At 50.6% G+C, this 23765-nt stretch overlaps 1 protein-coding gene across 1 annotated transcript in view; it reads left to right on the top strand.

Annotated features, from left to right (window-relative positions):
• The window catches only part of LOC116876473 (myosin-16), a 60251-nt gene that overhangs the window by 3858 nt on the left and 32628 nt on the right, over positions 1 to 23765 (top strand). The window contains exons 3-20 of the mRNA XM_032872658.1: positions 1323 to 1479; positions 2102 to 2129; positions 2455 to 2551; positions 3310 to 3402; positions 4442 to 4505; positions 4790 to 4888; positions 6353 to 6456; positions 7239 to 7377; positions 7747 to 8015; positions 9974 to 10144; positions 11570 to 11749; positions 13358 to 13484; positions 14455 to 14513; positions 15378 to 15465; positions 16203 to 16320; positions 17498 to 17618; positions 21132 to 21268; positions 22552 to 22633. Of these exons, the coding sequence (XP_032728549.1) occupies positions 1323 to 1479; positions 2102 to 2129; positions 2455 to 2551; positions 3310 to 3402; positions 4442 to 4505; positions 4790 to 4888; positions 6353 to 6456; positions 7239 to 7377; positions 7747 to 8015; positions 9974 to 10144; positions 11570 to 11749; positions 13358 to 13484; positions 14455 to 14513; positions 15378 to 15465; positions 16203 to 16320; positions 17498 to 17618; positions 21132 to 21268; positions 22552 to 22633 (2133 nt within the window). The remainder of the gene's footprint in view (positions 1 to 1322; positions 1480 to 2101; positions 2130 to 2454; positions 2552 to 3309; positions 3403 to 4441; positions 4506 to 4789; positions 4889 to 6352; positions 6457 to 7238; positions 7378 to 7746; positions 8016 to 9973; positions 10145 to 11569; positions 11750 to 13357; positions 13485 to 14454; positions 14514 to 15377; positions 15466 to 16202; positions 16321 to 17497; positions 17619 to 21131; positions 21269 to 22551; positions 22634 to 23765) is intronic.

Here is a 23765-nt window from a genome sequence, read left to right as displayed (position 1 = left end):
TCCACTCCAAGCCTTCAATGTCTCAGTGATGGTGCCATCTCCACAGGCAGCTGGTCTACCTTTTGCTGAGGTTGCCATCCGGGAGTCTTTCTCCCTACTACACCACTGCAGACTCTCCCATCAAGACATCTTTTTCCCTCTGGTGACATCATATGGCCTTGTTAGATGTCACCCCCTGTCCGTCCGTCCATCCAACCATCCATCCATCCATCTGCTGTCTGCCTCACCCCCACCCTCAGACAGGACTGGCGGGAAAGAGTGACTCAGTGGCAGGGGTCCCAGGGTAATACACTGTGTGTCCTGCTCTCAACTCCTTAAGTGAGCTCTATCTCATCTTTGTTTCTCTTTCTTTGGGTCACTTTCTATTTAATAAGATTCCTCATAAAACTTAATATGTATATGGCAGCTATGCTAAGAAGAAGCTGGCGTCAAGCAGGGAGGCGTTTATTCCCATTTGGGTCAAGGCGGAAGGTTTTAAAGTCTACCTGAAAAGAAGCACGGGGTCGGGGCTGGGCTCTCAGGTGAATGTGAGGGTCCAGCAATGAGAAAGACAGTTTGGAACTCATGGATGGGGACCCATGGACGTGGCTGTTTTCTGTCCTCCCCTTTTTTCCCCTTTCTTCTACTACTTCATTGGTTTTTCTGATTTTCTTTTCTCTTTAATGGGACAATTTCCTTACAAAATTGCCTTGTGGTGAAAAGAGAAGATGGTTCCTCTTCTTAAGAGTAGTTCAAACCCAGCTGCCCACTGGGGGTGGGGGGGAGGGAGGGTGTCCACCCAGGGAGGGCTTTGCAGCTGTTAAAACACCCCAGAAGTCTCCCTGTGAATTCTCATGAAAATCTCCCAGATAGATTAAACAGAAAAAGCAAGATATAGAACAGTATTATAGAAAGCTATCTTTTGCTTTAAAAACAAGAAGTGGGGTGGGTAAGAATACATCCCTGGATTTCTTTGTATATGCATCAAAAACCATGGAAGAGGGTGTTAGAAATTAACACAGTGCTTCCCCAGAGGGAGGAGGAGTTGGGACACCGAGCAGCTGGAGAGACCTTTTCCTGCATATTTGCCCTTGCAGTGACTGTGTTATCTATGCAAATAATTAAACAGAAGAAAATGAAACAAATATATGAAAGTGAAGGATTGTTTTGCTCACTGACTAGATGCTCCAATACAGATTTTGCCTCCAGGAGGGGATGCTACTGTACCTCTCCAGGCTGGCAGCGCCCTCCCCACCCAGGCTGCTCTAGGACAGGCTAGGGCTTGGAGGGAAGAGGACATCAGAAGGAAAGGCCAGCTAACTGTCTTCCTCACCTCCCACCAGACCTACTCGGGCTTGTTCTGTGTGACAGTCAACCCCTACAAGTGGCTGCCCATCTACGGAGCCCGCGTGGCAAACATGTACAAAGGCAAAAAGCGCACAGAGATGCCACCCCACCTCTTCTCCATCTCTGACAACGCCTACCATGACATGCTCATGAGTGAGTACAGCAGGGCCTCTAGGGCTCTCAGGGTGGGCGACAAAAACTCTTTTTGCCATTGGCTCCGAACATTTTAGAACCACGGGCTACCCAATCCCAACCCTGACTCCACACTACCCATTGAAGATCTTCACTACGTGCTGAGAAGCAGCAGGGTGTGATGTTAACACTGGGTACCAGGGCTCAGTAAGGGTGCAGGGCACTTGCTAAGTACAGGCCCTACCTCACACCGCATCCCTTCTAAGCTTTACAGAAACATGGAATGCCAGGTTAAGTAACTTGCCCAGGATTCAAGTCAACACTTAACCATTCCCTGTATGATCTCTGCAATGTGGCGTGGTGGTCCATGAAGTGATTTTTAGGTTGCTTATGACTGGTTAAATATATAGAATGGGGCTGGTGAATTTGGGGCCTTTCTGCAGAGGTGAACATTGCAGTGGCAGGCACATGGCCATGGACCCCACCGGACACAGGTGTCTGGTCCTCTGGTGGTCGCTGCACCCTACCTCCCCATTGAGTGGGATGCAGGGAAATGCAGACTGATTGGCCAGGGCGATGTCAAATGTCTAGTTTCTAAGTGTTTCCTAATTACATCTTCCTGTTGCTGTCTTCTTCCCTGCAGATCGTGAAAATCAGTCTATGCTAATCACGTAAGTGTCCCTTCTGTCTCTCAGTCTATATACATATAATTAGGTTTGTGTCTTACACATGTAATTAAGCCTTCTTAGAATTAATTGGTGGGACTTTGTATGGAAATCTGCAGGCTGTGGGTGGGTTTAGCAGGACATCAAGGCTGCACCTGTGAAACTGGGAGGGGGCCTCTGTGTCCCCCAACCCTACCCCCCAACTGTCTGTCCCTATCCTGGCTGAGGGTGAATCATGGTGACACTCAGCCTGCAACTTTTACTGCTTTGCTTCTCTGTGGCCAATCCCTTCTTTGTGCTTCACTTGTCTGCTTCTATTTTCCACTTGCAGTGGAGAATCTGGTGCTGGCAAGACTGAGAACACGAAGAAGGTCATTCAGTACTTTGCAAACGTCGGAGGAACTGGCAAACAGTCCTCGGATGGAAAGGTAGGACCAACGGGCACACTCAGAGTCTGTCATGCCAGCCCACCCTGTTTTCAGGCACACACAGGAGGGTACACACAGATAGGCACACATGGGGGGCACACATGGAAAGGCACACCCAGGAGGGCACACACAGCAGAGCCCACGTGACCCTCACAACTGTCCTGTGGGTTTGGGCCATTTTACAGAGGAGTAGACAGGCTTGGAGAGAAGGATGAACCACATAGGGAGAAGGAGGCCATGGACCTCCTACAGGATCTCCTCCTACAGGATCTATTCTACTGTCCAGGTCACGTCCGTCCCCGGAAAGGCAGGTGGCAGAGCCGCTGGTGCTTGGCAGGGGAGAAAGGGGAACACCAGCTCCTCCCTCAGCTGCTTCTGCAGACCCTGGGGGCCAGGGGGCACAAGGAGCAACAGCTGGGCCAGTGGCATCTATAAAAGCCCACAAAGCAAAGGAGAGTTTGTAAGGAAGACCAGGGATGTCCTGGGAAGTGTTTTCAGGCTCACTCAGGAGTCTCTCCTGCAATCACAAAGTACAGAACAGCTAAGAAGCAAGGCCTGTCATCTGCCAGGTGCCCCTCCCATGTCAGGGCCGCAGGGAATGGTCATCAGGTGGTGGCCCTCTTCCCGGGTTCCTTCCTGCCCTGATTGCCAGGCCTCCCAAGGCCCTTCCCCTCTTGGCTCCTGGCTCCAAAGCCACAGTGCTGTGAAAGCCCTCACTCTCCGGGCAGCACCCAACCTTGTGTTTCTCTCTGGGTCAGGGGTCCCTGGAGGATCAAATCATCCAGGCAAACCCTGTGCTGGAGGCTTTCGGGAATGCCAAGACCATCAGGAACAACAATTCCTCTCGCTTTGTAAGTGTGAGCAGCGGCAATGGTGGCCCTTGAGGGGAGGGGGGGATAGGTGTCACCCCATTCCAGGTAAGGAAATTGGGGCTGATTTAAACATGCAAATAGAATGAAGAGAGTCACAGCATCTCCTTCCCAGAGATTTTTAACATCCTATCTGTCAGGGTCTATATCAAACAGAACCACATCAGTATTTAAATCCAGGATCTTGAAAGCAGAGACTTGGTGATGGAGAAAGCAGTGACAGTGATGGAAGGGCTGAGAAGTCAGACAGGGGAGCCAGAGATGCACATTAGCTGAAAGCTGTAGACACCTCCCCTCATCCCTCCCCTCCAAACACCACTGTTGGCTGGTTGGAGGGATGCAGGAAACGTGCTGTCCCCAGGGCCCTGGTGGATTCTGGAGCTAGCTCAGTCCTCTTGTGGGAGCTCTACCTTCCACTACCTGAGGTGCTGTCCAGGGAGGAGAAATGCCCATGCTTTCCTCCTGATTCCCAGTCTCCTGCTGGGGCCCATCATCGCCTGAGCCAGTGGGCTGGCAGGGAGCCTAGGTAAACAGAGCTGGGCAGGGAGGAAGGGAAGGCAGGTGAGAAATTGAGGTGAGGGGCAGATGGGCAGGAGCAGCAGAGATGGAGACACAAAGACACCTATTTCCGGGAGAATTTCCCGGTGGTTCTACCAAAGTTCAGGGAGAGGGATGCAGTGTGTCAGTAAAGAGACTCCGTAGTGTGCCTCCTACACCCTTTGGCCAAATTCCTCCATGTCTGCCTCGAAGCATGCTTCCCAGAGGTGCCAGACCCTCCTGCTGATGCTCCTCTCCCCACAAATGCCCTGTGGGGCTACCCCACAGACCCTAAATTTTGCTCCAAGCCCTGTCCATCTTCTCTACCCTTCTGTGTGGGAAATCCGCAGCTCCACGAACAGTGATGTCTGGCTCAGTTACGTTCCCAATAGGACCCTTGGAATTCAGGGGAGCTGCCAATGAGGGACTCTGTTGGTCTAGAACTACCTGTATCCTCCCTCACAACCCTCTCCTCCCTGCTCAGGGCAAGTTCATCCGAATCCACTTTGGAACAACAGGCAAATTGGCCGGAGCGGACATTGAGAGCTGTGAGTCTGGCCCCCTTTGGAGGGTTCTTGCGGGGCGGGACCAGCTACACAGTGTGTGGGGCCCAGTGTTGTCTCATGTCTGGGGGGCTGGCCCTGCTCTCGGGCTTCCGGGCTCCCCTCCACCGATAGTCAGGCCTCTAGCAGCCATGCCTGGGGCAGAGGGAACGGCCCCTGGACTGGCTATTGCATGGGGCTGTATGGAGAGGGGAGCCCGTTGGCTGGCACCCTGCACTCCAGACAGAATGGGACTGTATTTATGGACATGTTTGCACCTTCCTTTCCAGATCTCTTAGAGAAATCTCGTGTCATCTCACAGCAAGCTGCTGAGAGGGGCTACCATATTTTCTACCAGATTCTCTCTAACAAGAAACCTGAACTTATTGGTAAAGATCTTTATGTCTATCTGCCTGCCCCTTAACTTGCTTTTCCTCTTTTTTCAATAACAAAACAGCTCCTGAGGACAGAGGGTCCAGTAACAACCCCACCCCCCTGCCTTCCGTTGTTCTGCAGGAATCCCTTTGAGTTACATGCATAGGTTACACGGAACTTTCTCAAAGTTCTACTTACATCCCATATTCACAATGGCCTCATGAGACCAAACACCACTGCTGGCCCATACCACAGATAGGGTTTTGGAATGTCTGTAACTCATGGCTGAGACACAGACCTGCAGTATGGGTCTTGGACCTGCTGCCTCTAGGCCCAGTGCTCAGACAGGAGCAGAGAGGTCAGCCCAGGACCATCTCATGTGCGAGAACAAGAGGCTCCCCTCTGGGTGGACACAGCCCACACTGAGTGCATTATCTGATGAGCACAGTATACTCACTCACTCACCTAGATGCTCTTGTGCAGGCATCAACCTGCTCAACTAGTCATGGCAGACCTGCTGAGGGTAAAAAGTGAGGGGAGAGATCAATCTTCCGCATACACACCTCCTAATCCTACCAGAGACTAGGTATCATTCCCCACACACAACTGGGCTTTATTTGCGTCAGACACACTGTCCTTTTTAATTAATGGATCGCGTTTTGAAATTGGAAGACTTCATATTAAAAAAAAAAACAACAAACACCACCATCTTCTTGGTTTCTCTGGAGTAGCAAAAGATCCAGTAGCCATGGGCCTGCTGTTACACAAGGTGCTAATCAAGGCAGTTGAGTGGTGGTGGCCCCTTTGGGTGGAGTGCAAGCTCTCTTGTCTACCACCCTCCCCGCCAGGCCCTATTGCCTCCCCGACCCTAGAGCAGGGTGACAGCCAATATTTATCTTCCTTCTTGGGCTCTAGTTTTTCCCAACAGTAGAGATGAAGGAACGTGAAAGTATTTCTTGCACCCACGTTTCTTCCAAAAGTGGAAAAGCAAAGATAGACCAAGAGGGGCACACATATGAAGAAAAATAGAAGTGAGTATATTGCTTTATAAAAGCAACAATATCCATGCATACCATGTGCAAGTGATTGTTACTGCCCACTGCAGACACTGTGTTACCTTCTGCCTTAGAGGGTAAACTGCTATTTACTGGACAGAGGAAAGAGAAAGATAGGAATTAATTTATTCCAAAAATATCTACAGGGGGCCCAATAGGCACCAGGTACTGGGCCAAGTAGTGAAGGACACAACCAAGTTGCTGAGACCCTCTTGTCACCCTAAAGCTCATTCAGTGCCCCATTCAAGTCCCTCCGTGACTCTGGGTGATCCCAGAGGGACACTGTTTTATCCAGCTCTATAACCCCATGATGTCCACCGTCATGCTGGGCACAGGAGATCCATTTAGGGATCCGGCTTAAAATGGAAAGAGAAGAAAATCACACGTCACTCAGCTACTAACCTGCTTTCCTGCTCTTGGCAGAGAGTTTACTGCTGGTACCCAACCCTAAGGAGTACCACTGGGTGAGCCAGGGCGTCACGGTGGTGGAGAATATGGACGATGGGGAGGAGCTGCAGATCACAGATGTGAGTGGACCCTCGTGGCTGGCATGTGGCAGGGAGAGTCAGGACAGAGACTGTGGGGGCCCTGCAGGCACTGTCACCTAGGGAGGGGATCCAAATGGGGTGGAGACCACTCCCAGCAGCCAGGCAATAGCCCACATTTTCCCCTGGAGATCTCTGGGGCTGCAGCTTGCACCTCTCTCACCTGTCGTAGCAAGCAGAACCGAACTAGAATTCCAAGGAACCGAAGGGGCCACGTACTCCAGCCTGGCTAGGAACGACCCTCCCATCTCTGCAGTTCCTACTGTACCCTCTCTCTCCTCGTATGACATTGAGCACCTGTAACTTCTGTTGGGGTCTGACAGTAGCATCAATTTCTGATGTGCCTTTGCCTTTCCCTCTCCCGGTACCTACCGTGAAGCTTTAGCAGTAGTAATGACAGTGATGTTAATGCGACTTCCCGTTTGTTATTATCTCTCAAGTGCTATGCGTCAAGCATTGGACTAAACGTTGAAACGTCATTCTGGTTTATCCTTATGACCACCTATGATGCCCCTTTTGCTGATGACTAAATGGAGACCAGGGAGAGTAAATAAATACAATGACTACATTGCTGAGCATCTGGTCTGGGCTCCTTGGAGGACAACTGACCCGCCTCCAGGCCGGGGTGTGTTTGACCTCCAGAGCCCACGCCATACCACCGTGGCCACCATGACCCACCGGTGCCACCCCCACAGCTACAGGGCCACGGCCTCTATTCTGTGGGGTAAGAAGTCAGGAGTGTCTTGACTTTCTCTTCCCTATAGGTCGCCTTTGATGTGCTGGGCTTCAGCCCAGAGGAGAAGATTGGTGTTTATAAGCTGACAGGGGGCATCATGCATTTTGGGAACATGAAGTTCAAGCAGAAGCCCAGAGAAGAGCAGGCTGAAGTGGACACCACAGAGGGTAGGTGTCTGGCTGGGGCTCTTCAAGGAGGAGGGGGCCAGCAGCAGGGGTTCAGGACTCTCCGAGGCTCCGTGCACATTTCAGAGATGTGCTGTAAACCAAGAATGTTTCCTTGACATCCAGGTATTGATAATCTCAGGGAGATGTGATAGAGAGTCGGAGTCAAGATTTTGGTTTCTATGCTCTGCTTTGCCATTTGACCTTGAGCGAGTGTGGGAAACCATCTCAGATGTCTCTTCTCTCATGGGTGACATAGAATCTCTGCTACCCTCTCCTTCCTCCCTTCCCGAACCATGATGGATGGTGCTGGGTTTCTCCAGGGCAGGACGTCACGTTTCTCACGCACCTGCTTTTTCTGTCCCTACTCAGTGGCTGACAAAGTCTCCCATCTCATGGGTCTCAATTCCGGGGAGCTCCAGAAGGGCATCACCAGGCCCCGGGTCAAAGTAGGCAATGAGTTTGTGCAAAAGGGCCAGAACATGGAACAGTGCAACAACTCCATCGGGGCTCTGGGCAAGGCCATCTATGACAAGATGTTCAAGTGGCTGGTGGTCAGGATCAACAAGACCTTGGACACCAAGATGCAGAGGCAATTCTTCATCGGGGTGTTGGACATCGCTGGCTTCGAGATCTTTGAGGTGTGCCAGCCCTGGCATTCTGTTTCTGCTTTGGGGGTGACCATTTTCCTTTTAAAAGCTACTTTTCACTGCAGTTCTCTTGTTTCTCATCTTGGACCTGGGGCGGGCTGATCTCAGTTGTTTGCTCCTCGGTCTCTGACTTTTGGCATCCAGAAAGCTCCATCTTCATTTGTATGGCACCAAATCATAAAGAATAGGGTAAACAGACTGGACAGAATGGGTGACATGCTGGGGCCGGCCTGTACTGTCTCGTGAGGGCTGACTGTTGAGTTTTCAAGAATTTTGTGATCCAGCTGATATCGTGTTGATGATACATGACATCATGCGGATCCATTTACACAAGGGAAATTGGCCAACACTTCAGATAAGGACTTTCTTTCTTTCTCCTTTCCTCTCTTTCCCTCCCTCCCTTCCTTCTTTCCTTCCTTCCTCTTGTTTTTGAGAGAGAGTAAGCTGATTGGCCAGCACAACACTGGTAGCCCCCCACTTCTTTCCAACACGAGAGAGATTCAGGTCTCCTCATAGACTGGTATTGTGGGTCAGGAATATTTTATCTCTGTAACTGGAGGCAGCATGATTAGGAGTCAGTAGATCTGGTTCTGGACTCAGGCTGGCTCTCAGCTAGCTGTGTGGCCTTAGGAAAGTGGCTACCCCTCTCGGAGCCTCAGTTTTCTCAACTCTAAAATGAACAGACTGGAAGAGATGATCTATAAAGTTCTTTCCACTCCACTATCCTATTATTTTAAGATTTCTACTGGCCACAGGTGGATTTTTTTTTCTTAAACAGCTTAGCCCAGAGGCACCTGGGTGGCTCAGTTGGTTGAGCGTCTGACTCTTGATCTTGGCTCAGGTCTTGATCTCAGGGTCAAGAGTTTAGGCCCCAGGGGCTCCGTGCTGGGCATGGAGCCCACTTTAAAAAAAAAAAAAAAAAAACAAACCTTAGCCCAATTTGTTTCAGGCTCTAAAAGGCTAATCTGACTGCCATCTACAATAGAATCCTTTAACTTCATAGGCGGAAGGAGGTTTAGAGTTTCCAAACTGGGTTCCCTGGCGTCCTGGAAAGCCACTGACGGCCACCAGGGAATGGACTAGGAAAGGAGCTTGGTCTATGTCAACAATAGAGTGTGTGCAATAAACAAACAGGGTTCGAATCCCAGCTTGGCTACTTCCAAGCTGTGTGCCTCTCTTTCTCCGCCTGTTAATGGGGACACTACTCCTTCTTGCCTCGTAAGGTTTTGAGCAGGTACAGCTCAGCACAGGGTCTGACACACGAGCATGCCCTCTGATTAAAACGGCACCTCTGCTCTAACCTATTTTTCATGCAGCTTTAGCATGGGATTTCATTAAGAGAAAGCACTCTCTGATTTTTTTTTTAAGGCTTGTAAACCCCTCAAACCCTTTCATCCTCTGGATGAGGATAAAGAAACTGCACCCAGAGAGTGAACTGTCCAGAGGCACACAGAGGGTCAGAAGCATAATGCCTCTCAAATGATTCTATCTTGGGAAGAAATGGTTCTTTCCACAATGATTTTCATTAACCACATGAGGGAGCGGGAGAGGGAGGGAGGGAAAAAGAGGAAAGGAGAAAGAAAGAAAAACCTTATTTGAAGTGTTGGCCAATTTCCCTTGTGTAAATGGATCAACGTGATGTCATGTATCAACACGATGTCAGCTGGATCGTTCCCGTGCCCCCTCCCCTGCACTCTCTTCTGTCCCCCTCCCCCACAACCCTGCTCTGCAAGTTCTAAGCTGCTCTGGGCCTTTGCAGGGGAGGGTAACCAAGAAGGGCTGACGGAGGGCCGTCCAGGGGTCAGCATTCAGGCATCTGGGGCAGCACCTGACAATGGTTGGCCCACAGCAAATCTGAGCTCAGCTTGTGCCTCATCCCTCAGTCCTGGTCCCAGGGAGGCTCTACCTGGGTCCTGGCTGATGCCTCGCTCTCTGCCCTCCTACCCCAGTTCAACAGCTTCGAGCAGTTGTGCATCAATTTCACCAATGAGAAGCTGCAACAGTTCTTTAACCACCACATGTTCGTGCTGGAGCAGGAGGAGTACAAGAGGGAGGGCATCGAATGGGTCTTCATTGACTTTGGCCTTGACCTACAGGCCTGCATTGACCTCCTAGAAAAGGTAACCTGCTGCTCAAGGTGGGGCTTAGAGGCCAGGACCCTGAGTGGGGGTGGGAGGGGCTCAGAGGGGGACTTCCCTGGTACCTGAAGGAGGTGGCACTAACAGCACTGCTAATGACCTTGGTTGGTCTGGCCTCTAACTTCCTCTCTGCAAAATGGGTATGATAGTTTCGCAATGACAACTGTTAGTTGGGCTGTTGGATGCCTCAACTCACTGGCTCATCCTAAGCTACCACACATGTGGGGTGGGGGGTAGGAGTGGGGGGGTGATATATTACACCCATTTCACAGATAGCAACATTGAGGCACAGAGAAGGGAAGTAACTTGTCCTAGGTCACACAACCTGTGAATGGCAGAGTCAAGTTCTAACCCAGGCAGTCTACTGGCCACCCCTATAATCATACCATAGGGAACATTTTAGCAAAGGGCCTACTTCAAGAATATATATGGTTTGATCAAATGCAGAAAAGGGATAGAAAAAGGACATTAACAGGACAGATGACAAAATCTGAACAGTCTGCTCATAGAATTGTATCAATGTTAATTTCCTGTTTTTCATTATTGTTACCGAAGTTGCATCAACATTTCGAGAAGTCAGATGAAAGACACGTAGGAATGCTTCACACTCTTTTGCAAGCCTAAAATTATTTCAGAGTAAAAACTTAAAAAATAAAGAAAGCAAATAACATATGTCGTCTTTGAGGCTCAACCTAGGGGCCATCATAAGGAAGCTATTAGCCAGGCAGCCAGGGGTCTCCAGTGTGAGACCAGCCTTAACCTCCCATGAAAAGAGTCTCCAAAAACAAGCTGTGTGCATAATCCACATGTCCCCTAACACCTACAAACACCTCCCTATCCAGCTGTCACAGAACCTGAAATGTCCTCATGTTTGACCTTTGGGGTTAAACATTGCCCTCTTCCAGAAATATTCCTTAGAAATCCAGACCCTCCATAGATTGGGGTGGAGGGACAGCATTTACGAGCTCCCTTGTTCTATGAGAAAAGACCTAGAACCATCTGCAGCCCCTGGTAGCCAGGAATGTCTTTGAGGGCAAGAGCGGATAGAAGAGTGTTAAACACAAAGAAGACAGGTGTCATTGACTTTACCATTTTCCTGAGGGCCAAGCCTGCCTGACACCACTGTTTGGGAGGGGCTAGCATTTGGGGAGCTATGTAGCCCCTTGTCACCTCCATCGTCCCTTCTGTTAGATTCAATGAATTCTAGCCTCTTTCAATCTAAATGGCCTTGGCATTCGAAGACCAGCTACTGCACCATAACCAGCACTCCTTGCCCAGAGTTCTGCTTCCTGGCCGGCCACCTGGGTGTCTGTGGCACCCCTCCCACCATCCCCAGGCTAACACCTGAGTGGCCCCGTTGGGGTCCCCTGGCCTCCTGTAACACCATCCACCACTCTTCCCTTCTAGCCCATGGGCATCTTCTCCATCTTGGAGGAACAGTGCGTCTTCCCCAAGGCCACCGACGCCACCTTCAAGGCAGCGCTCTATGACAACCACCTGGGCAAATCCAGCAACTTCCTCAAGCCCAAGGGGGGCAAAGGCAAGGGGCCTGAGGCCCACTTCGAGCTCGTCCACTACGCAGGCACTGTGAGTACCCCCTCGGGGCCCCCTGTGGCCACCTTCCTGCTGCATTAGGGTTTGGGTCATGTAGATCCTTCCTGCCCTGCCCTTTCTGATGCATCCTGCCTCCATCTAGCACAGCTGCCATTTAACAGGGGTATCGGCTCAGTGAAATGACCTCTGACTCATACTTCCTCATCACTTCCCCCTCTGAGACTTCCAAAGCAACCAGGGAGCAGCCAGCAGTTGACGCCCTCAGACCCGCCAGGGCTACACCATTGTCTGCAGCCCTCGGTTTGATGGCTGAACTGAGATCTTGGACAGAATTGCTAACACTCGCAGAAAGAGAAAAGAAACACCACGGGCCCACCAGTTATCCCCCAACTTTGCGCTCTGACAGCTCGTGGCCACCAAACCAACAAAATGACATCTCAGAGTGGCTTTTTCACTCATGACAAACTTAGTCCTTGGGGAAGAGGGAATTAAGTGCTTCCAGGACTCCGGTTCTATTTGAATAATTGATAGGCGAGACAAGTTTTGTTCAGCCAGCTTTTAAGAATGAGTTTGGTTTCCTTGGGATTGCAGTATTACCGTAAATGCCAAGGCTCCTGTTACCACCGGAGTTCGTCGAGCCTCTGTGGGTTTAACTGCAGGGAAACTGCAGCCTTAGGACAGAGCTGTCAGAAAAGCTGATGTTGGATTGGGCATTGGGGCCAGGAGTTGATGATCTCATCAACCATAACAATGCCAATCACTTGCAAAATGAATCGTGCCAATGCCTAGAGCAAACAGCGGGTTGGGAGCCTACCTCACCTAGCACAGTGAAATGACAAGAGCTCTGTATTTGTAGCAATGGAATATTCTAAGTCTAATGGGGCCTCTACACCGCTAAGAAGGCTCTAAAGTAAGCCCAGAGGAGATGAACGTCTATATGCTATATAGGAGAAGGAAACCCCAAAGGTTTTGGCTTCTTATCTGCTTCCTTCAGTTCCCTATGCTCAGTGGAAAAATCTGAAAAGTGCTTCCTCTTTGCCTCCAGCTAGGGCTAAATGGGAAGCAGAAATTAATGGATGTCCAACTACCTGAGCACAGGGAGCCCCCAATTCTGGATAGATGGAACCCCCCTTCCACCAGGCAATGTCCAAGGGATGTGTTCCCTTGAGCAAGGAGAAACCAGACACCCTTGTCTGGAGCTCTTCATGTAGCTCAGGTCAAGGCCAGTCACTCACAGCAAGGGCTGAGCCTGGAAGAAGATCAATCCACCTGGGTAGCAAAAGAGTCAGAGGTCAGGCAGTCTCAGAGTAGCCAGCGGAGCAAGACATGCAAGAGAAGGTCACAGCCTGACAGAAAGTAGCTAGAGTCCTGGTTTGTCAGAAAAGCTTGGAGACAGGGTGGCCTCAACAGGCAAAATGTGAATGCCCAAGAAAGCAGATAACGGGGCCTCCACCTTATACTGTGGTTCAGGGACATCCCAGGACTCCAGAAAATGTCAAGAATGGAAGCCCCTGGAGATGGGGTTGAAGGTTGGTCCTGGGAGCCCAGAACAGGCTAAGCTGTTGGTAGAGGTTCTGCCTGTAGGAGCTGGAAGGCAGAGGCTAGACCCGAAGGTAACCACTGGCACTTGCCCCCCTCCAGGTGGGTTACAACATCACAGGATGGCTGGAGAAGAACAAAGACCCCCTGAATGAAACAGTGGTGGGCTTGTTCCAGAAATCATCCCTGGGACTCCTGGCCCTTCTCTTCAAAGAAGAGGAGGCTCCAGGTACAGCTGAGTGCTAATTGTGTCCAGTCTCCCCATGCTGATGCCCTTTAGTGACCAAAATGGAAATAAGGAAACAAAACTCTCTTATTCAACTCTTGCTAAATGGATAAATGAATGACAAGTTGCTTGAGGTAGGCCATGGACGATGGTGCAATGGAGAGATACAGATATATTCTGGGAAATTCCATCAACTGATTTGATCACTGGGCCCGTATCACCTATAAGTGGAGTGACACTGCTTTGGAAGAGTTGAGGCCCAAATGATGTGTCCTATTTTCTGCTCCCTGTTCTCCTCTCTCTGAGGCAAAGGCCAAGCCCAGCCCTGCCTTCTACCCCATGGAGGTCATGTGGCCCACAGGGAAACATCCCAGAGGGGAGCTTCCCAATATGGCTGCCACTCAGAGGGGCAAGAACTGCAAATTTCCTCGAATTCAGAGATGTTTTCATCATCAACATGCAATTCCTCCAGATGGTCTATGGGCTCATCTTCCTTCCCAGGCAACGGGAACAGTTTGTCCCCTTGTGTAGCCTTAAACCACAAAGGGAAAACAGACCCTCCAGAGAGCATAATGTCCCTTTTGACAATTAGGCCGTAGTCATCCTGTTCACCCATTCCTTGATAGATCTCTCTTTCCTGGTGTGAAGGCCCCACCTTACCTAGTCCCAAGAAAAGCTTTTTTTTTTTTTTTTTTTTTTTTTGAGAGAAAGAGAGAGAGAGCAAGTGTGTGGGGAGGGGCAGAGGGAGAGAGTGACTCCCTGCTGAGCACGGAGCCCAAGGCAGAGCTCAATCCCAGGACCATGAGATCATGACCTGAGCTGAAACCAAGAGTCAGACACTTAACCAACTGAGCCACCCAGGCACCCCCCACAAGAAAAGCTTTTTAAACCAGAGAATACATTTCCTTGACACAGAACACTTAATGTCCTATGCTGTGTTCTGACATGAAACATGCTTGTCTTTCTTCCTCAGCTGGAAGCAAGAAGCAGAAGAGAGGGTCTTCCTTCATGACAGTCTCCAACTTCTACAGGGTGAGTAGGGGCTTCCCTATAAGCCACTCTGCATCCAGTGAACCCTACCCTCCTCTGAACCCTCCCTTCTAATGATGTGGTGGTCCACCTTCCACCTCACAGCCCAGGACAGGATGATTTCATTTCTATGCCTACGGCTGCCTCTTTCATTCAAGGAGTCTGCTTCTTTCTGAAGGTGTCACAGAACCACAGGACCTCAGGGCAGAAAAGACCCTTAGAGATGGTACAGTCCAACCATGTTGTTTCAGAATTGAAATCCAGAGAGTGGTAACAATGGACATATCGGTGCCTAAGATCTTGAGCCCTAAAGTTGGCTGGCAGACCTTCTGGGCTGATCACAACTTCCACAGATTGGGGGCATGACTAGGGACATGTTCTAAAGTGTAGATGAACAGCACAAAGGAAGAGTTCAGTATTTCCCAAGGATCTGGCTGCCCTAAGGCAGAGCAGGCTACGTCATTAGAGGTATCCAAGCAGAGGAGGAGGGACCGTCTAGTGGGGAGGTCACAACGGGCAGGGGTTTATCCTCACAGGTACTACGTACAGTTCCTTCTAGTACTGAGACTCTGATGAGCCAGCATTGAGTGAGAAGGGCTCTGTCATGAAACACCATATCAAGAAAACCATGTCGCTTTGGGCAAGTCCCTCTGAGAGGACAGCCACCACCCAAGAGGCTGTCCATGATGATAGCCACTAGCCATATGTGGCAAGAGAGTCCTGGAGAAGAGGCTGGTGTGGCAGAAGAGCTCAATCTGAATTTAATTAATTGAACTTTAAATAAACAGCTCTGCTGAGCGTGTGTGTCCTGCAACACCTACACTGAGCTCTACTTAGTCCTTCTTCTTCTTGTTCCTCCGTCCCCAGGAGCAGCTGAATAAGCTGATGACCACCCTCCACAGCACCGCTCCCCATTTTGTCCGCTGCATTGTCCCCAACGAGTTCAAGCAATCAGGTACATCGTGGGGCTCTGTGAAATTGGTGTTTGCTCAAATGAAGTACCCCCCCTTCATAGAAGTTTAATTACTTTTGAAATATGAAGTACTCTCTTTTTTTGCCTCCCTTTCCTCCCACCAATTTTTTCAAACTTGGACAATTTTGCCCACCGAAACAATAACAGTTAATAAAAATAACTAACATTTGTTGGGTGCAAACTGTGAGCTAGGTATGAATTAAGTCTACTTTTAATCGGCAGGGATGACTGGGGCAAAGCGGGGCACCAAAGGATCCCCCCAGAATGGATCATCTGGGGGCACCTGGGTGGTTCGGTTGGTGGAGCATCTGACTCTTGGTTTTGGTTCAGGTCATGATTTCAGGGTCCTGGGATCGAGCCCCCATAGGGCTCAGTACTCAGCGTAGAGACTGCTTGTCTCTTTTTCTTCCTCTGCTCTTCCCCTCACTTAAGCACTAGCTCTCTCTCAAATAAATAAAATCTTTAAACAAACGGATCATCCAAAATTCATGTTCTAGCTGCTTTGTAGAGCAAAAATCATGTTTTGGCTGGGTGGGCGCCAGCTGGAAGTCACATTGGGGAGGTCTTTGGGTGTTGGCTGAATTGTGGGGCTCCCTGGGCAGTGATGGGAGAAGACTGGGGTTGATGACACAGATGCTCAGTTAGCTTTCTGCGGTGGCAAGGAGTAGCCTGTCCCACCTGAGAGTCCTGATGGTGTCTTGTGCCCTCCCCCTTGGCAGGCGTGGTGGACGCCCACCTGATCATGCACCAGCTGGCTTGTAACGGAGTCCTGGAAGGCATCCGTATTTGCAGGAAGGGCTTCCCAAACAGGATGCAGTACCCGGAGTTCAAACAGAGGTGAGTGGTGTCTCCCTGATACCATGAGTCTACAGTTCTCAGTTGACAGGGACTGACTAATGGAGAAATACAGTCCTGTTGTCCCAGACGCTACACCTCACAGCAGATACCAACTCACCGTCATTACTTTATGCTTTGACTTGAATTTCAACTGCTAGCATGTGCATTTCTTTGCCTGAGGGCCTCCCCTGGCTCTGGAACCTGCTTTGCTACTGGGCAGGCTGAAAGTCTCAGGAAGTAATGTCTCCCCAGGAGCAGCCCTCAACCAGTGACTGAGGACAATTGGCAAATAAATACTTCAACTCCCTCATCCTTCTTGGTGGCCTAACGATGAGGCATGTTCTGTATTGGCTTCCAGATAAGTGTCTAACAGTAGGCTCTCCAGGTTAAATTCTTAAAAATAATAAAAAATTAAAAGCCCTGGTTTGTAGTGTCTTTGGATTTCCATGGGATAAACTCTCTCATGGTCAATTTCAAGCCAGCAATGAGATATCACTGAATGAATGAATGTGGGGTTGGGTAGAGGTACATACCACTGTTCCCAGTGTCCCCAGCAGGATTAAGTCCCAGCTGCCCATTGTGATAACTAGTCTGATAACATGCCTCTTATTAACTTCCCTGACCCCCTTCCCAACCCTGCCACCCTCCACCCCGCCCACCCCCTACAAATAAACCATTTGTAATTGGATCCTGTCTCAAGGTCTGCTTCTGGGGGAACCCAAACTAAGACCTCCACCTAAGGCATTGTTTTCCTTCTACCCCCTCCCTATCTGCTGGAACATGTGACCACAGATGGACAGAACAGGACATGTCACTAGAGGTCATCTTGTCCAAGCTCTCTGAAGGTTCTAAACAAGGAAGGACTCATGGAGATCACAAAGAGGCCTGCTGGCAGGTCAGGAAAGGCAGCACTTCTATGCCTGGAAGGAAAGATCAGGAAGGAAAGATTTGGGTGTCTTCATTTCTAGGAGCACCTGCCGCCTCATGGACTGCTGACCAACACCAGTGTTTGCTCCCCAAGGTCTCCTGTCAGTCCCACCCACTGCCTGCTGTGGCCATCTGTAAAACAGGTCTAACCCGTGACTCCAAGACCATCACAAAGGTCAACTGTGTGGATATGCTTCCTGAGCTGCCAGCTTGGGCATGACAACAATTGTCATTGTCTCTCTCCCACCAGGTACCAAGTGCTGAACCCCAATGTGATTCCTCAGGGATTCGTAGACAACAAGAAGGCCTCAGAGCTGCTGCTCGGATCCATCGACCTGGATGTGAATGAGTACAAGATCGGGCATACCAAGGTAACCTCTTCCGGTGACACTCCCTCCCTACGCCACCCAGCCTTGTCCTCAGAAGGTGAACTTCAGGGCGTGAATTCCAACCGCCTGCCTTGGGCAAGCCCGCCCCCCACCCCCCACAGCTGATGAGAGCCTCAGTTTCCTCCTCTGGAAAAGGAGAGTTGATACAGCTGATCTCATGGAATTCGGGGGATGAGAACCCAACTCAGACAGGTACTCACTAAATGGTAGATTATTTCCTAGGCCTATATGAACCCCAGTAAGAATCGAGGTCCTAGGTTTGACTGGGGCATGAAACTGTGTGTGTTTGTGTTGGGGGGGGGTGAGGTCTAAGAGTAAAGCACCATAATCCCAGCCCACCACACCAAAAGCTCCAGCCCTGAGCTGGCAGGTGAGTCACGGCTGACTCAGAGAGGCTGCCTGATCCTGACTCACCGCACCTAGGCTGCCCTGTGTCTGTCCCACTTCCTGGCCCTGCAGAATCCTGTTGGGATCGGCAGGACCAGACAGGCTAATGGTGCGAGGTGTCCCTCTACAGCTGCCTGAGCAGACTGCACCCCAGCCTGACAGCCAGGGTGATCCAGGAGGGGTCCCAGCTTTGCATGCAGGAGCATCAAGGCTCAAAGCCTGCCCCTATGTAGCCCACAGGCCTGAGGAAGTATGGGGATGCTCCAGGCTATGTGTACAACCCACACCTCTGGCCACTTAGCAAATGTTGGCAGAACACCTACTGTGCCAAGCATGGTTCAAGGCTCTAGGGATACACCAGCGAACAGAACAGAGTCACCAGCTCCCTGGAGCTTGCTTCTGGTAGTAAGTGCTCGCAGAATCATCACACTGCTCTAGAATCTGCCAGAACTATTAGCTTTGGCCTCCTTCATAATTAAGACATGCGATGCACACCTAAACTGACTTTGAGGAACACTTTGGGTTTTGTCATAATCACTGGCTGCTTCCCCCACCCCCACCTTTGAAGGATGGGAAACTTGAGGAAATGGGGACAGGGGCATGGAGCTGATGTGCCCAGCTCTGCAGAACCAGGCAGGAAGGAGCGGGCCTTGGACCCCCAAGATGCTGCTCGCAGGAAGGGGAGATAGGGCTACCATTGCTAGCATCTGACACAGCTACTGGCTGGGCAAACAGACTGCATTTGAGGTCATGCAAGTGTTGCACTGGGAACCGCGGGTCCAGATAAAGGTCTGGGGATTCTGGGGACAGCTTTGCTCCCCAAGGGCCGGGCAGGCTCTTGTGGCAGAGGCAGAACAGAGAACAGGATGATTCTGAAGGTCAGCTGTATCCCTTGTCCCCATCATTGGCGCATGGGGGCCCCACCCCCAGCCACACGCTCACCTCGCTACTCCTGAAAGGACACACCTCAATGAGCAGCCATTGGGAAATATCAAAAAAACATTTCATTAAATCAAGCCCAGGGTCTCAACCCCATAATGGCTAGCTCTTTGAGTTTTTGTGTGGGAAGAAGGCAGGGAGAGGAAACTTTCTTTTCCAGTTGGTACCATAGCATCCACATAAAAGATTCAGCTGGGGGCTTGGCTCCCTGCCCCAATGTGTGGAATCACAGACTCTCAGGGCTGGGAGGACTCAGGGTCCTGCACTCCCACTGAACAACAGGGGAGATCGAGCCCTCCCCAAGAAGAGTAGCTTGGCTAAAGTGACATAGCACATCCAAGGCAGCCTGAGACCAGGTACAGGTTTCCTGGCACCTTCTATCCTTCTAGAAGTTTCTATTACGTCCTACATGAGGCTTATAAAAAGATGTTACCTTATGAAACACACTAATAATAAAACAACCACCCACAAGCCCACTTAAAAATCCAGAACTTAATCTTTGCATCTCTTTCCTCTCCTTCCTCCCCAACCCCAGGAGTTAAACTTTGTCCTGAATGTTAACCACCCTCCTGCCTTTTAAAAAATAGTTTTCTCGCATATGCATCTGGCCTCAGTTTCTGCCTGGTTCTGAGCTTTGTGGAAGTGTCATACTTGATATACTCTCCTGTAACATGCTTCTAACACTTCATTGTATTTCCAGGATTCATTCTTGTTGGTTAGAACATGGCAATCATTCACATATCTTGCTGCCTCAGACAATCACACCACAATTACCCTTTCTTCTGTCTTTGGAAATAGTTTTCTCCCCCCAGCAGTAATTAACAATGCTACTTTGAATATCTTTCTGTGTGGTCCTATGTAGGGGTTTCTCTAGAATGAAATTCTCAGCCTTGGCTGTACATTAGAATCTTTTGGGGAGGGGTAAAGATACCAATGCCAGAGCCTCGCCCCAGAAATTGTTTGAAATCACCTATGTCCAGGTATCAGCATCTTTCCAAGCCCTCCAGGCAGAAACAACGTGCAGCCAGGACGGAGATAGATATGTTAACGCTGAGGAGGACAGCTGCCTGTTTCGGGGTGTGCAAACATCTAACTTGACAAGGGAATGCCAAACCATTTTCCAAAACTGTTGTACCAACTCACCTTCCCCTTGATCCACAACCTTGCCAATACTTGCCTTTTCTGGTCTTAAAAGTTACAGGTGGACGGGGTGCCTGGGTGGCTCAGTGGGTTAAAGCCTCTGCCTTCGGCTCAGGTCATGATCCCAGGGTTCTGGGATCGAGCCCCGCGTCGGGCTCTCTGCTCTCAGGGAGCCTGCTTCCTCCTCTCTCTCTGCCTGCCTCTCTGCTTACTTGTGATCTCTGTCTGTCAAATAAATAAATAAAATCTTTAAAAAAAAAAAAAGTTACAGGTGGAGGGAGAAGTGACTGGTATCTTGAGACTTTACTTTGCATTTCCTGGAGGCTGTGTGTTTCCTGCTCTTTCTGACAAATTGCAAAGCTGGCCCTGTTTTCCTGGGGCCGTGCCCCACTCACATGTCAGAGCTGGGTGCCCGAAACTATGCAGCATTTGTAAAACTCTCTATCCTTCCTACAGAATCAACCCCACCCCTGCCCTCACTAGCTCTTCTTCCCACTCCCAGGTCACTGGGGAACTGTGACTGTCCAAAGGCTGTTTTGCATGGCGGTAAAGAAGGAAGGCCCCTTGCCACCCCGGGTGCTGGGCAGTCACCATAGCAGCCAGGATTATGAAGATAGATCACGTTTTACTTAGAGCTTTGCAGTTTATACAAGACTTTTCCACCCAATATCTCCAATCCTTACAGCAACCCTCAGAGAGGGATCAACATCCCAATTTCACAGATGAGGAACTGAGGCCCTGAGATGTGAGGAGATACATTCAGGGTGACCCAGCCAGTTAAGTGCAAGGCCCATAGGAAGAGCCAAGGGCAAGGAGAAACTGATGCTGGGGCCGGCCGTGGTCCTGCTGTTGGTGGTGTCTAGGCTGGGGCCAGCTGTTCCCAAGGGGCCTCAAACACCAGCCCTAGCCTGGCCCTCTTAACTTTTAAGGACCTTTCTGGACCCCTGGTGCCTGGATGGAAAACTCCCTGCAAGTGGCTGCCTCTGGTGACAGCTGGCCTCTTCTCAGATGGGTGTGTCTTTCCCCTAGGTATTCTTCCGAGCCGGCATCCTGGCTAAGCTTGAGGACATGCGGGACGAGCGGCTGGCCAAGATCATGACGATGTTACAGTGTCGCCTCCGGGGTTTCCTTATGAGGATTGAGTTCAAGAAGATGCTGGAACGAAGGTAGCACTCACCAGCACCAACAGGGGTGGGCCGCAGAGGCCATGCTCACTCACACAGGATGACCAGGGACCCCGCCACACACACAGCTCTCAGCTACGTTAGCAACATTGGGCAGTGAGATGAGGGGAGGGTGCTAGTGTCTTTGCTGGCCCAAAGAAACTTATTGGGGGCCTCTATTAGTTTTCTAGGGTTGCCGTGACAAGGCACCACAGTCTGTCTGCCTTAAATCAGTGGAAATGTATTTTCTTAGAGCTGCAGAGACCAGCCGGTCTGAAATCGAAGTGTTGCAGGCCACACTCCCTCCAAAGCTCTAGAGAAGGACCCTTCCTTGCTTCTTCCAGTCCTGGTGGCCCCAGGTGTTTCTTGGCTCATGGCCACATCATTCTGATTTCTGCCTCTGTGTCTGTGTCTCTACACTGGCTTCATTCGTTTTATATGGACACCAGGCCTTTTGGGTTAGGAGCCCACCTTTCTCAACTATGACCTTCTCTCAACCTAAGTAATGACCCTGTTTCCAAATAAGGTCACACTCTTAGGTATTGGGGGTTAGGACTTCAGCGTATCTTTTGGAAGGGGACACAATTCAATCCCTAACAGGGGCCACCAAGTATAAATCCTATAGGTCACTTCCCGTTATTGATCCCTGTGACGATACTATGATAGGGATGTGGTCAGGCCAGCACCCCGTGGAAACTGAGGCCAGAAAGATGAAGGGCCTGGCCCCGGTTCATGCAGAAAGAGTCAAGACTGGAACCCAGAAGCCCTCACTCCAAGTCCTTGCCCCTGGAATCCTGTTTCCCATCGGTGTCTCTAAAACCATCATCAGAAAAGAGCTCGGGCTCCTCTGGATGGCCTCTGGTTGACTCTGGGTCTTTGTGGCCGTAGTATTAGTAATAATAACAGTAATAAACAAATAACAACAATAACGGGTTCCTGATATCCACTGGGCCCTCTGCGACCCCAGCTGAAGGCAGGGACCCCGGTCAGGAGCAGAGGGTGGGACAGCAGCCCAACCTAGCCCAGGGCCTCGGCACACAGGAGGCTTCGGTAAAAGACAGTCCGGTGAAGGTGCCAGACGAAGAGGCGGGCTCCAGAGACTGCAGATGGATAGGATGCAGAGGGTAATGGGTGATTTCCGCTGAGGGATCGTAAGGAAGGGCAGTGTAAGAAGAAATGAGTGGTCTGTCCGAGCCTTGTGCTGTCTGAGAAAAACTGTTCCATCCAGGAGGCCAGGCCCCGACACCTGCACTTTAATCCACGAGACCCCGGCTTCCTTTTTGCAGAATCGGCCTAAAAGTCATCCAGCGGAACACACGCAAATTCCTGGAGCTGCGTTTCTGGGGCTGGTGGAAGCTCTACAACAAGGTAGGGCTCAGGGGGCCAGGCTAGCCTGCTACTGCGGGGGGACGGGGGAACTTGGTTCCGGGTGGAGGTACCTCTCGGGGGTGGCAGGCCACAGGATGCTGCAGGCACAGTCCAAAAATGAGATGAAGGCGGAATCTAGCCTCCTTCCAGACAGGGGCAAATTCCTCCCTAAGGAACAACCACAGTGTGTCTTCTGGCCTCATCTCCTCCCTGAGAGCCTCCCGTGCCCCCTCCCAACCCTGGCCCAACACACACTACAGAAAGTGGGCTTAGTTATCAGCATCTCTCCCTGGGCGTGTCGAAGCATCTTCAGCTCCTTTAGTGAAGGCCTCAGCTTTGGAGCAGGAGTGACCTCAGGAAATCATGGGGGCTGACCTCCCAGTCCTCCGGTTCTTCCGAGATGGCAGAGAGGGCAGTGAGTGAGCCAGATGGTGGGGCTGCGGGACCCCCAAGCAGCCAGCCTGCCCTTGACCAACGCAGGAGGCCATGAGCCGTCCTCCTGATGCAGGCGGAATCACAGTGGGTGATGCTGTCCCCGCCTCTGGGCCCCCATTCATGGGCTACAACCTGCTGGGCCCCAGAGGAGGCAGGATGCAGGGCTGTCGCATTCGTGAGCTGGGATGGTGTTGTCTCAAGGGGCAGCCAGGCGGAGGGGTGAGTCCTCTCTCTGGCCCTGCGGCCCCCATGGCTCACACAGAAGCTTCTTTCCCCTCCCTGTGGGAAAGTGCTTTCGAACACAGTGCTGGCCACAGGTTTGAAGGAGAGATAGTAGGTCTGCATCCCCAAAGGCACCCACACATGGGCCAGCCTGCTCGGGGGCCTGAGATCGCAGAGGAGTCCAGATGAGCGTTTCTCAGAGTCCAGGCATCACCGCTCCTTTCCCCACCTGTTCCCCACGTCTTTCCAGACGTCCACTCAGTTTTTTATTTTGAAATTTTTATTTTAAAAGGAAATTTTTAATCCTTATCTGCTTTAATCTCATCCTTAGCAAGCATTACACATCCACAGAATGGTGGATTTGACGAGTCATTTTCTGTTCTTAAAAATTATTATTTAAAGAAATTAATTACTCAGTTTCTTATTTTTTAAAAGTTATTTTTAAAGTAACTATGTAACGAGGACTATCAAAGGG

The sequence above is a fragment of the Lontra canadensis genome, unplaced genomic scaffold, assembly GCF_010015895.1.
Source record: "Lontra canadensis isolate GAN:19392208 unplaced genomic scaffold, GSC_riverotter_1.0 scaffold45, whole genome shotgun sequence".
In the NCBI taxonomy this organism is placed as follows: domain Eukaryota; kingdom Metazoa; phylum Chordata; class Mammalia; order Carnivora; family Mustelidae; genus Lontra; species Lontra canadensis.
This window is presented reverse-complemented; position numbering and strand designations above follow the sequence as displayed.